At 32.5% G+C, this 15,013-nt stretch overlaps 1 protein-coding gene across 1 annotated transcript in view; it reads left to right on the top strand.

Annotated features, from left to right (window-relative positions):
• Window positions 1-6,332, top strand: part of LOC134717551 (uncharacterized) — a 32,830-nt gene extending 26,498 nt beyond the window's left edge. The window contains exons 16-18 of the mRNA XM_063580041.1: window positions 2,716-2,850; window positions 4,676-4,990; window positions 6,205-6,332. Of these exons, the coding sequence (XP_063436111.1) occupies window positions 2,716-2,850; window positions 4,676-4,990; window positions 6,205-6,332 (578 nt within the window). The remainder of the gene's footprint in view (window positions 1-2,715; window positions 2,851-4,675; window positions 4,991-6,204) is intronic.
• The last annotated feature ends 8,681 nt before the right edge of the window (window positions 6,333-15,013 follow it).

Here is a 15,013-nt window from a genome sequence, read left to right as displayed (position 1 = left end):
CAAATGTCATGGTATTTTTATTCAGAAGTAACAGACGGAACTGCATTTTATTAAATTTCTGTGTTGGTTTTGTGTTAATGATATGGTAATAATAGTCAGTTGATAAATTTCATGTCTCTTTGTGATGAGTAAATTTACCACCACTGCGTCGATGCCACTGCTGGTGGAGTTTTAAATCCCCGAGGGTTTTACCTGCTCAGTAGTACGCATTTCTATGTTGAATTGAGTTATCATTGATATGTACATATTTATAAAATAAAAATTGTAAAGAAAACTTTGAATATCACCAGCCCAGTAGTCATCAATTCTATATAACTTGAGTTATAGTTATCAAAGGTACTTGAATTATAACAACATGTATAATTTAGTACGCCAGACGCTCGTTTCATCTACATAAGACTAATCAGTGACGCTCAGATAAAAAAAAGTTATAAAGCCAAGCACGTACAATATTGAAGAGCATTATAGACTTAGCATAGCATATTTACAAGTAAGATATTGATATTCATTGCATGCGTTCGATTTCTCACCGACACAGATAATCTAATCATGGGCATAAAATTGGTTATGCATCCATCCATACATAATGTTACCCTATTATTTTGTATGTAATGCTAACGCCTGATATGACATTTTACCTAAGTGCACTAATATTGACAAGTCAAATGGGAAATGTAACCGACATATTCAAATTGACGAGTAAAGTGATTAAATCTATACAGCTTAGATGACTTTAAATAATTTGTCGTTAATTTCTTGATGTTACTTTGACATATGTAAACATGGTCAATTAGTTTAGTCTGTATAGGATTGAATTTGATGATGATAATTATAGAATATTAGCAGCTGGATAACAAGTACATTGCTTGTAGGAGCAATGTATGCACAAACTTTATTACATTGTATTTATGAATATGTTTAGCCTATATTAAGCGACTGGAGGTTATTCGTATCACGTAGAACTTTTTACACGTTTTAATAAGCTAGTCGGTACATTGCCAGTATAACTGTCCTCTATGAAAAAAAAATGTAGAAAACTATAGGGGATACTATGATCAGATTTGTTTTAACAATTATGAGTTTTATTTGCAAATAGTTATCAAAGGTACCAGGATTATAAAGTAGTACGCCAGACGCGCGTTTCGTTCACATAAGACTCATCAATAACTCATATCAAAATATTAATAAAGTCAAACAAGTACAAAGTTGAAGAGCACTGAGGATCCAAAATTCCAAAAAGTTGTGCCAAATACAGCTAAGGTAATCTATGTATGGGGAAAAACAAATCCTATGTTTTTTCGAAAAAACTCAAAATTTGTTAGAGTCACAAAGTAAGAATTATATCGTGACATAATGCGTCTTCTTGTCAAATTTATCACGATTAGACATAAAATCTTTTTAAAATTGGATAGGTCAACAAACCGAATTTATTGAATTATATGTCGACAGATGTTTCGATAGACACGTCGAATACCTTTTCATTAAGGATGCGCATTTTTAACTTGATACAAATGTTAGGTAATAATTATGTTGTAGAGAATTTGGTTGTCTTTGTGAAACGGTCCCCATCTCCACTTGTTCCATTCTCAGTTTTATAACATAGGAATAACTCATAATCGCAGATATGATATTTTAAACGATTCCAACAAATAAAATTGAGAACGGAAATGATCAAAGCATACTATCGTCTGTTAATAAATTGAGTATAGTCCACTCATCCATTATAATGTTTGAACAGTGTATGATGTTTGTATGAAAACAGTGTTGTGCATTATGTCACGTCTCCACAAATACACCATCACGACTCAACACTGAAGTTGTCTAATTAGTATATGTACAAGTATATATCAACAAATATAACTTTAAACTACCAACAAATATTTTTCTTGCATTAACATATTATATTTGAGTAGCCATCTTGATGTTCTATTTCATAGTGACCAATGTATGGTATTTAATGTGACCGTCATATACGTTTGATTTTAAGCCTGCTATTCATCCATGGTTTATCAATTTACTACAAAAGGAAATGTCTGTTTCTAAAAGGAATAAGACAATTGTTTTCCCACTATGATGTGTTTGTGCTTTAAATTTTTCATTTGTGCAGGACTTTCCCTTTTACAATTGTCCTAGCGTGTGAGTTTTTCTTTTCTGTCATTCACATACATAAAGTCTACTGTAGTAATGACAGACTCCTGCATGATTTATTCAATCAATCGTCATACTGAAAAAGTTTTATTTTTTTCATAGTGTAGAAATTATCTTAAATTTGTGTAATCCTTTTCTACTTGAACACTATTTGTAAACAGTAGTTAAACCTATGTTAGTATTGTGTACTTATTTGTCTGTATGGTTTTTTTTCTTTTTAAACCATGACGATGTTAGTTTATTTTCGCTGTCCCTCTTGTATCTTTTGCACCTCTTTTAAGTACATGATTTATACAATACATTATTTTTTACTTAAACTTTTAATAGAAATATTATTATACATTGATAGTTGTCTTTCCTGTGAAATTTGACTCGAAAAACGATGACTATACGAAACATTTATTAATAATACAAGGGAACACAAACTGCACACTCAGGTGAAAGAAACATAGCTTATTCAAGATTCATAGTGGATGTAAATTAATTATAACTGGACATTTGATTCAAACACATACATGTAGCTCTATTAAACATATTTAAGTTGATTTCTTTTTTCCTTTTTAAAAGGTTCAATTCATCATGCAACAATGAAAGAAAGGTGTCCTGATACTTTTAGATGTGATGAAATATGCAATCATGGGTTTTCCTTGCGAACAGTGACTGGCCAAGAATGTCCCGTGTGTCAGTGTGCTGTTGTTACAGGTAAATTGTATAATGCATGCTATAAAACAATTGTGGCCTAGCCTGTACAGTTTCAAATTAGGTTGATAATTTTTTTTGGAAGCTTATATTCGTGTGATATTTATATCTAAATTAAATAATTTGTATTCTTATTAAAAAAACTGTTTTTATAGGCGGTATACTGTTTGGCCTCTGCCTGACCATCCATCCGTCTGTCAGTCCGCCCATCCAATTCTCTGTCCGTCTGTCCAATCAATATTATTTGTCGCATCTTTTTTCAGGATCTATGTCATAAGGATTTATGAAATTTGATTTCATGTTTTATATTAGTCAGCTACATCGTGTAATACGTGTTTATATTCATCACATACCAACATCCTGGTTATCGAACACTTTTATCACATGCTAGCCAAGTTTGATCTCTCATGAACGGTAGTACACATATTTCTGGAATTTGGTTTCAAGATTTATTTTAGTAAGCTTTACCATGTGATGTGTTTTCATTTTCATCCCTCAACAATTTATATTTATCGAACACTTGTATCATTTACACGTGAGAGCCAAGATGAACATTGTTGTCACATCTTCCCAAGGTACTAGAATATTAGTATCAGGGTTTATAAAAATCAGCTTAACTGTGTGATGAGTTTTCAGATTTATCACTCAACAACTTCTGGTTACTGAAATTGTTAAACGGGGGTACATGTATCATCAGTGAGCAGTAGTTCATTCTTTCATTTGTATTTTACCTATTATTTGTACATATGAAATGCTTTTCCGAACAACTTTTTTTGAACGCTCTCATAATACAAGAACACAAAAGATAGAATATCTTTCAATACCAAAGAATCAGTAAATGCACAACAACAGCAATTAAAAGGCACGCATGAACAACGCATATATCGCTATCCCTCATCTCAAACAATGAGGTCTTCTACACGGAGCAGAAAAATATTACCTTACCTTGCAACTGTAAGACGAGTGATATCGAAATGCATTTGTGGACTGATACGCGTGCTTTTCATAACTGATCGATCACAACCTCGCTGATATGAGTGTTTTTAAAATGTTCACTTTGCACCTGTCCAAAGTCATGCAGGAATCTGAAGTACAGTAGTTGTCGTTGGTTTATGTAATTTATACGTCTCTTTTTTTATATAGATTTTGGTTTTCCCGTTTGAATGTTTTAACACTAATAATTTTGGGGCACTTTATAGCATGTTGCTCTGTGCGAGCCAATTTTCCGTGTTGAAGGCCGTATATTGACCTGTAATGGTTTACTTTTTTTAAATTGTCTCATTGGCACTCACCCCATGTCTTCCTATATCTATTCTTAAGGATTACGTGTTCGGGTTTAAGGTTAAGTTATCTCATGACTAACCGTGTCAGCTAATGACATACAATCTAGGTCAGATGTTTGTCTAGCAATAAAACTTGCAGATTTATAGAACATGTTAATCCAGTTTTTAACGTAAATCGTTTAATTTATCAACCAGTCTGCACAGACAACGAACCGTTATATAAAGATGATTACCAAACGAATTAGACATGTCTCTCTTCTCATTTTATAAATTGAATGACTATAAAGTGATATCAATTGATTGCACCAATGCATTTTACCATGTACATATTATTCTGAAATGTTAATTCTATTTTTCTTAATGTAAATCATCGTCAAATTTAGAATAATTTCATGGTAGTATTTAATTTGAAGGCAAATATATTTCTATGGGAATAAATGACAAAATGCACCAGTGTTGAACTTTAAAGATGTTTTATTTAAACTGTAAATTGTCCATGATAAGCATGTGTTTTTCATAACTGCATTAGTTCATTTTATTCGCAGATAGAATAACTATGGCGAAAAGTCAATCAGCATCTATTGAAGGAAAGAACGTTATAACTAGTAGCAAATCATCCAATAGTACTATAGTCAGTGGTAATGTGAGAACACATAGTTCCGGCGGAAGTACAATAATGAATGGACCTTCAAGAAGCATGTTCTTGCACGAGTCATTAACAGGTCATGTGCCATTAGCTGGGACTATCAATGGGGACTATTTACATCAATCACTATCTCACAATTTACCATTAGCTGGAGATTTAACTGACAGGAACTGTATAGGTCCTACATGTTCTGCCAAAAATGGAATGCATACAGGTACAATATACAGATACAATCTCTTTTCCATGTTGAATACATTTTTATATCTATCTTAAACTGTGAAAATTCTATTTCAATTCAAACCAATTTCGTTGAAATTAACAGCAATATGTTTGGGAAAAATTAAAAGTATAACACACCAACATAATGAAATGCACGTATTACATATTCAAGAACACACGAAATTGAAATTAATTTTGTAAACACATTAACTACTATGACAAGAGGAAGAGATTATAAACTGTAATAAGTAAACAAAAACAATCTCAAGACTTTATAATTATTTCCATTCAAATGGGTAATGAATTTGCTGTTGTTTTATGCAGTGCTTTTTGGTTTAGTCGGCTGTCACTTATTTGATTGTCTTTTTAATTTTTGGCGTTGTCAGTTTGTTTTAGATTTATGAGTTTGACTGTCCCTTTGGTATCTTTCGCCCATCTTGTATTGCCACGGCATTGGCAGTTATTTTTTTAAGTTTGAATATACATCTTGTATCGTATTTTTAATTTTCCAAAATTAGTGAAAACGTTTAATGTTGTTCTTATTGAAATTCTGTTTAGCAAACCAAGACTTAATAACAATTTGGAATACATTTAAAGTAGCACGATATAAAGATTTTATACCTTACATCACCCAGTTTTAAAATACTGTACCTTTCTGTATAATGCTTTTAAATGTATAAAGGTGTTATGCATGGATAGCTACAAGATTACTCTTTTAACTCACCGTACTGTTAGTATTTAAAACAATTATGTAATCAATTATAATGTTAACTGTGTCTACAACATTTTACAAGAAGTTCCCAATTTCAATTGAAATAGGCCTCTTCATGAATATCCCGAAGGGTTTGATTTTATTATAAGTTGTTCATAGAATCATTATCTACAAAAGCATGAAAAGTTTGTCTCAGATTTTGAATAGAATGTACAGATCAAATTTTATACTTAATGAAATAGTATCTACTTTTGTATCAAGGATGTTTACACTTATTTGAGATTTATGAGAGAATGGAATTACAAAGAGACAATTTTAGACACTCTTTTGCAGCTCTTGCTGTGTTGATTACGATTTCTTCAAAATGTCATGTAAAGCTATAGAGATGGAAGAGAGTAATTCATTCAAGAGAACTGACCAAGATTTTTCCATTAATTGCAAGTCAAACAATATTTCTGTTATGCTACCTTAATAAACAATATTCATTATATTTACAGGAAGGACGGCCCAGATCCAATCTAGTCGGTGTGATGATATATTGACTTGTGTAGTGGAATGTAAACACGGATATAAACTTGGTATCAAAGGATCGGACGGTTGTCCCTCTTGTACATGTCTTAAATAAAAAAAAATATCTTCTTTGAAATTCGTGTTTGCCTGTATTAGCCTTATCATAATATCGTAAACAAAGTTCCGGTGATTAAATTCTACATTGTTCTGTCTCTGTTTAGGAGTGTCTCAGTGGCAACCATACCGAATTATCTTAACTTTATAATAATACAGATATTGCAATCAACTCAATGATTATTTGGATCGGTTGTAGGAAGTAGTTTTTGTTTTAAACGTGATGAATTACAACGAAATCACATTATATACATGATGATATAGATGAGGTACCACTTTCATGTGAATAATTTGTATGTCAGGCCATTTGAGAGTGTTGCGTATTCTATGCATTGTTAGATACTTATCTTTTGAATCTTAGCACGACTGTGTAAATAGTCCATGACATTGTTTATGATAATTTGAACATGTTTTATTTAAAGTTGATATTGTAAATTCAGAACTTATTGCGAGATTTACATCAATGCGAACAATAAACTCAATGGGTATTACATTAACAAAAAGTAGAATTATGATAAGGATCCATATAATCATGATAATAAAAAATGAACATTTTCCTTAACTCCGAATAAATAATATCGCATTATATTAAAAAAGAATATGTAGTATGATTGATTATGAGACAACATTACACACAAATGAACAACTACAGTTCACTGTACAGCCTCAAACAATGAACAATGCCAATATTGTATTGTCAGCTATAAAAGGCCCCGAAATGTCAAACTTAAAAAAAAATCAAACAAGAATAGTAACGGTCTAATTTATGTACAAAAAGAAAGAAAGAAAAATAAGTATGTTACACATTAACAAGCGACAACCACTAAATTACAGGCACCTGGCAAAGAACAGTCACATGCATACAGAATGCGGCGGGGTAGACATATTAGCGGGATCCCAACCCTCCACCTAACCGTGGACAGTGGTGTAACAGTAGAAAATTCTGTCTCTGTTTAGAAGTGTCTCAGTGGCAAAGTAGTCTCGTCCTTTTTCAGTGGCAATGTAGTCTCGTCCTTTTTCTAAAAAGTTCATCGAAAGGTACAAAGACCTTGTTGATAATGTTCCGTATCAACTTCTCAAATAATACACGATGGTCTTGATGTATAGATTCTGCGTACTGATGTTGTGTATCATCTTAACAACATGTTTTATTGTTCTTTTATTTGTTTTTGTTCTATTATTAAGACTACTTTTACTGTTGAATGGTTTTATGTGATATCCGTTTGACGTGGCTCGGTACTTATACATCTCGTCAATGTGTTTGTATTGGCTTTCTTTTTTTGGTGATTTGTTTTGTATATGTGACTCTTTGTATTTCTTTTGTGCTTATAACGTGACTCTGTTCTTTAAAAGATCCCGTCAGTATGACATTTGTCTGTAATATGTCATTATGATATATTTCTATTATGAATTACTATATACGTTGAACCACAAACGTCAAAATCAATCAATGGCATAGTGGAATTAACAATTTTTGGATTCTCATAAATTCTCGGTCTATTTCTGTAATTTATTCTTACATACTTTTGATTTTTTAACCCTGTATGTGTACATTGCCTATGTAAATTTTAAAATTGTTTGTATGCACATTGAACGACAAATTTGTGTGACTTATATAATTTTTTCTGACGTCAGACACTCAAATCAATCCATGTGTTCGTAGATATTAGATGTTTTTGTGTCCTGTTAAATTGTTCCTTTTAAAAATGTTATACGATGATGACTGATGTACCCATATTTTGACCATTTTATTAATTGTGACTGTTTATTTAACGCATCATGTAAATGTAGCGGAATTTGATGAGACTGTTATTAAAGTGACAGGGTTAGCGCTATAGAACCAGGTTTAATCCACCATTTTCTACATTTGAAAATGCCTGTACCAAGTCAGGAATATGACAGTTCTTGTCCATTCGTTTTTGATGCGTTTTGTTTTTTGGTTTTGCCATGTGATTATGGACTTTCCATATTGATTTTCCTCTGAGTTCAGTATTTTTGTGATTTTACTTTTTAGAACGAACTTTACAAATCAGCTAGATATTTTTTAGTTGTAGTGTTTCATCAAATTGTTGACATCTGCTGTGTAGTCATTTCTTGTTTGCTTCAAATTGCATGACACTCTTTCTTTGCGGAGCATTATCAACAAGAAATTATATTTTTTTTTATTTTCATAATTCAGGTAATGAACAGCTTAGCTTAGAAAACATGGTAGCTCAATCAATTTAATGAAGCGATGCACTCGACATGGTTATTGTCGTGTATTTAAAATATGCATTTATGCCCGATCATAGAAAGTAAAATAACAAAATAACGAACTCCAAAGAAAAATCAAATCTTATTATGAATGAAATTTTGGTTGACACTGGTTTTATAGTAATATTTTAAAGCACTCACACGTATGAAAGTGTCATACAAATGAATTATATTGACAACAATAATTGAAAAATGCACATAGAGGGAAACTATACCATTCACCTAAACAAAGCCGACGTTGACTTTATACTGTTCTGCTATTCTGTTAAACCCCTAATGTTTTAATTGCTCTCTTGTTGTTCCTCTTATAATCTTCTTTAAACATGTTTAATGTTTTTCGCGAGAAGTTTTATGAGGGAAATTGATTTTCTGTGCATACATACCCTGTATTCATTATTATCCCGAATAGTTTCATTTTTCTCAATGGACTAATAAAATAAATACGACTTCCCCATCATATGTTTACCCTAAAGAATAATGTAGTGTGGATTAAATCGTTTCTCCTCCCTGTGTTTTACGTTTGAACATGGAATTATTATGAAGGTGTAAGACATAGATTAACAGTGTCTGTATTGTCAGGTTTTATCTGCTTTTTATTAGCTCACCTGACCCGGAGGGCCAAGTGAGCTTTTCTCACCACGTGTCGTCCGTCGTCCGTCGTCGTCTGTCGTCGTCGTCGTTTACTTTTTACATTTTGAACTTCTTCTAGAGAACCACTGAATGGAATAAAACTAAACATGAAATGAATATTCCTTATGAGGTGCTGACCAAGTGTTGTAACTTTGTAGCCGATCCATCATCCACGATGGCTGCCACCAGGGGACTTAGTTTAGCATATGACCCTATGGGAAATGCTTACAAATGATTTCTTTTAGAGAGCCACTGAATGGAATGAAACCACACATGGCATGAATGTTCCTTATGAGGTGCTGACCAAGTGTTGTTACTTTGTAGCCGATCCATCATCCAAGATTGCCGCCAGCGGGGGACTTAGTTTAACATAGGACCCTATGGGAAATGCATATAAATGACTTCTGTTAGAAAAACACTGAATGGAATGAAACAAAACATAGCATTAATGTTCCTTATGAGGTGCTGACCAAGTGTTGTTACTTTGTAGCCGATCCCTAATCCAAGATGGCCAGCGGGGGACTTAGTTTAACATAGGACCCAAAGGGAAATGCATACAAATGACTTCTTTAAGAGAACCACTGAATGGAATGAATTCAAACATAGCATGAATGTTCCTTATGAGGTGCTGACCAAGTGTTGTTACTTTGTAGCCGATCCCTCATCCAAGATTGCCGCCAGCGGGGGACTTAGTTTAACATAGGACCCTATGGGAAATGCATACAAATGACTTCTGTTAGAGAACCACTGAATGGAATGAAATCAAACCTAGCATGAATGTTCCCTATGAGGTGCTGATCAAGTGTTGTTAATTTGTAGCAGATCCAACATCCAAGATGGTCGCCAGCAGAGGGACTTAGTTTAGGTCCCTATGGGAAATGCATTCAAATGACTTCATTTAGAGAACCACTGAAAGGAATAAAAAAAAACATAGCATGACTGTTCCTTATGAGGTGCTGACCAAGCGTTGTTACTTTGTAGCCGATCCATCATCCAAGATGGCCGCCTGTGGGGGACTTTTGAATGAAATCAAACATAGCCTAAATGTTCCTTTCATTATGAGGTTGTGTTGTTACTTTTAGCCAAATTTTGTATTTTTTATATGATTTTAAAACCCAAGTAGAATCAGGTGAGCGATACAGGCTGTTGAGAGCCTCTAGTTTCAATTGATATTTATCTTTTATGGCGTCGGTTTCAAATAATGCTTTTAATTGCAGAGTGTACATCAACATCATTATTATCGTAATCCAATGTTTGGCATTATCGTTATGGTCGTATCAAGGGCTTCATCTTTATCTTGTTTCGTACTTACTATTTGAAACGTATTTGTAGTAAAAGATTATCAAGAGTTTTGAATTGGAAGGTGTTTATAATAAAACTCATTTATACTTTACAACCTTAATAAGAATTAAACGAAGCATATTAAATAAATATTCGAATTTAATGTATTCTATTGTTAATAAAATATTAAAACATATGTTTTAAGTTGTAAGTTATTTTAAAGCGTAACGTTTGTTAAAAAACTTTCAAATATTTACATGTTGGAAAAAATAAATGAAAGAATAACACGAAAATATTGAATTTAACACACCATGCCTTGTTTTTTCTCGAACTCAATTGGAGTTGATAATTCCAAGGTCAAAGAGAATGTCTTTTACAATTCTAACCAATTGAAAATCATTGAAATAGTGTATATCTAAATTAAGAATTTCAACTTACATATACTTCTAAAAGTCCGGATGTGTTTTTTGAGTTCAGAATGATCGTAATCTGTTATAAAGGTATGGCATTTGTTATGAAAAATCTGCAGTGAAAAGAAAAAAATAGATTTCATTCATAAACTTGGGATTAGTTCTCTTACACATCTTAAAATAATTTAAGTTAATTTTAGAGTTAGTATCTATTGTTTCAGATGATCAAGTTGTCACAAAATTTTATATTTGTTGGTGTGTTGAAGTCCTACTCTTTTAATTTTTCTGTTTAATGAATGTCAATGCTAATGGCATACGGAATTACAATGACATCATTGTATTACTAACCTATCATAGCGAGTCGTATTACTTTTATAGATGTGCGTCAATCAGGCTGTAAGTTCATGTATCGTTTGACAAATTTGCTTTTTTTTTAAATTCAAATAAGTAAACATTAAAATAAAGGATGACAACTAGTACTCGAGTACTCGATCGGAAGGATGAGTACTCGAGTACAGTTTTAGTACTCGGATACTCGTTTGTCTGTTGTATATCTTGATGATTTCTCTTCCCATTTCCACTCACTTTAGTTCCGTTGAAATAACCCCTTCGTTAATCTAAATAAAGTCAATAACACCATAAATATGTATATCCTGAGGCTATTATTTGTTTTCATTTGCACTGCTTGTAACAAAAACATAAAGTCAAACAGTGTACGCAACTGAATAGAGACATTTTAACGGTGTTTGTTCACTGGTCATCACTTTCATAGATTAATAATTAACTAATCACAAGCCGTAAAATTTTCCTTGGAGTGTTAATCAAGACTTCTATGTTAAGTGATTGGAATGAAATGTTTATCTTAATTAATTTAATTACTCTGTATTTGAAACTTAAATGCATATAAAGTCTACTTTTACTGATTTAATATGCAAATATTTTTGATTTCATTGGAATTTGTTTCATAAACATGTACACAAACATTAATTGTTATTATGCTAGGTTATTTGTAGAAACGGCACCCGTTATTCATTGATTTATTGAAACAAGCTACGTTTGTGGTACGTTTGTCTTATATTTATAAAAGATAATAACAAAAACACTGCATCCCACCTTAAACTTTTTTTGATAGACGCTAACGATTCATTTGAGTACTCGCAAGTTCTTGAGTTTCATGACCGAGTATCCTAGTGTTCAGTTTAAAATCTTTTGACATCCCTAATTAACATTAAAGTGTTATTGACTTAAAACTTAGTACATATGTTCACAAACATGGTTAATTTAAAGTAACACTATATATGCTATTCACAGGCTTGTAATTCCTATCCTGATTTCCGTGATAAAAAGGTGCTACTCACAAGTATTTGTTTAAACCAAGAGTTCAAAATGGTGAAGTTAAAATCATCTCATCGTAATTGTCACGAGAAAGTTGATCGTTATGGAATTATCGCTCCGCAGATAATATCGGATATGTTTCTTGTGTCGTAACTACAATTCTCTTCCCTTTTCACGAATAAGACCTACCAAAAAAGACTACTAACCGGATTTGTAATAACATGAGCAATAAAAAGGTTGCAATATATGGAACCGGATATTCTTACCCTTGCGGAGCACCTTTTTAAAATATGGCGTTGTCAGTGTGTATTTTTTTTTCTATGGGTTTGACTGTTTCTTAGATATCTTTCGCCCCTCTTTCGTACACTGTATCGTCTTAAAGATAAGAAGTTAGTAATAACCTTTAACTCTACCTTTCATTATATTTATGATGTTCTTTCACCAAAAAGTTCAAAATTTGGTGACTATGTTGAACGAATCTATCCCATCGAACTAGAGATAAAGGATTCTACAGATACAGAAGTCAGCCTCATATTTGGACTAACATCTAGAAATTGACAATGAAGGTAGGTTGAAAACTAAACTTTACAATAAAAGAGATGATTTCAGCTTTCCATTTTTATATGGCCACATTTCAGCAGCACCAGAATGCGGGTTATATATTTCCCTATTGATACGATATTCTCGTGCTTTCATTTCCTATCATGAATTTCTTGATAGAGGATTGCCGATCACAAGGGAGCTATTATGAGTTCCAAATAGTGAAGTTGAAATCATCCCTTCGTAAATTGTACGGACGCCATCACGAGTTTGTTGACCATTATGGAATAAACGTTTCACAAATGATATCGGATACGTTCCTTACGTCGTGAGCTACAATCAATTCCCTTTCATGAATGTAATCAACCGATTAAGACTATTTACCAGATTTGTTATCACTTAAGCATCACGACGGGTGCAAAAAGTTGTGCAGGATCTGCTTGCCATTTAGTAGCACCTGAGATCAACCCTAATTTTTGGTGGGGTCCGTTTTGCTTATTTTATAGTTTTCGATGTTGTGCCATGTGTACAATTGTTTGTCTTTTTGTCTTTTTCATTTTTAGTTATGGCGTTGTCAGTTTATGTTCAATTTATGACTATCCCTCTGGAATGTTTCGTTCCCCTTTTAAGCACTCCGAACACGTGTACGAAACAAATGCAAGCCAGTGATGTACCGAAAAAAGTAAAATAACAAACATACAGGACTCCGAGGAAACTTTTAACGGAACATCACAAAAAACATGGCAAAATCAAGAATGCATCAAACGAATTGATAACAACTGTCATACTCCTGACTTGATACAGGCATTTTCTGTTAAAGAAATAATGTGTCCTTTAAGGATGGTTGTATAGCTAGGAGGACTTGTATGACAGTACCATTTGTATGAAACTTGAAAAAACGGTTGATGACAAAGAGTGAATTGTGAATAAAAGATAATTATATGTAACGTCATCTAAGCCTTGAGGAAATTCAAACCTTAGTTTCTTTATACTTTAAACATATCCACACGGACAGTTGACAAACATATGTTAACATTTAAGAAGAATCACTGAATACTACGCTCGTAATTATTTTTTATACTTTTTCCACTAAATGCGATATCGATCCAGTCGTCAATACCAATCGTTCGTGGATCAAGGGAAACGTACATATTCTTGGATATTTTATTTCGTAGTATTCCCAAAGTCTGCATACAAGCCTTCATACAATCAATAGTTCATTCGTTGAACATTTAATTTCATGATTTGCCTAATGTAACAAAATTCACTAAAATTGGTATCCCATGAATCAACAGTAATGATAAAACGAATAAAACTGTAGAAATATTATGCAAACCCTCTTCGGGAACGCTCGATGCTTGAAAAGTCAAGATTTAAAAGGTTTGACAAATAAAATTTGATGATATAACAATACCACTGATTGCAAATAGTTATCAACGGTACCGTGATTATAATTTAGTACGTCGAACGCGCGTTTCGTCTACATAAGACTCATTAGTGACGCTCATGTCAAAATAGTTATGTTCGCCAAACGAGTACAAAGTTGAAGAGCATGATCTAAAAAATGTAAAACATGAGATGTACAGGGTAAGGAAAGAATGTAAATGAAGATGCATGATTGTATGTCCCTATCTTTGATCGATTTTAAAAACATTTGTTTATTTTGTATTCCTAATTCCAATTGAAGAGTAACAATCGTTTCCATGGTTCTTTTTTGTTATATTCCATGTTAATAAAAAAAAAGAACAAAAAAGAAATAAAGAAATGAAATAAAAAAAAGTGTCTCAAAAATCCTATTAGCTTTCTCATTATTCTAATATGATAACTTGGAAGGCATTTCAAGGTTTAAATCCGATATTTAAAATACCCTTGATGCTGCAAATTAAATACTCTTGTCACTTTTCTGCCACAAACGTCTAAAACAGAGATACAAAATAAAACATACATATTTTTTCTCCTGGTTTAAACCACCCATCAATGTAGACATAAAACAAATACTGCACCAAATAAACAAGTATAACCAATAATTGTACTAAATATTTAAGTATAACAAATACTTGTACCAAATATCCAAGTATACATAAATACTCTGAATACACACCCAATAAAAGGCTTTAATAAATACCAAAGACTTTGCAAAGTGGACAGTCGCACGACAACGCCGATGCTCTATATTTAATTAGAAATAAACACAATTAATACACATATATTTACAAATATCCTATATAATTCA

This window comes from Mytilus trossulus, chromosome 5 (assembly GCF_036588685.1).
Source record: "Mytilus trossulus isolate FHL-02 chromosome 5, PNRI_Mtr1.1.1.hap1, whole genome shotgun sequence".
Lineage (NCBI taxonomy): Eukaryota > Metazoa > Mollusca > Bivalvia > Mytilida > Mytilidae > Mytilus > Mytilus trossulus.
Note: the sequence above shows the minus strand (reverse complement) of the source record. Positions and strands in the feature narration are given on the sequence as shown.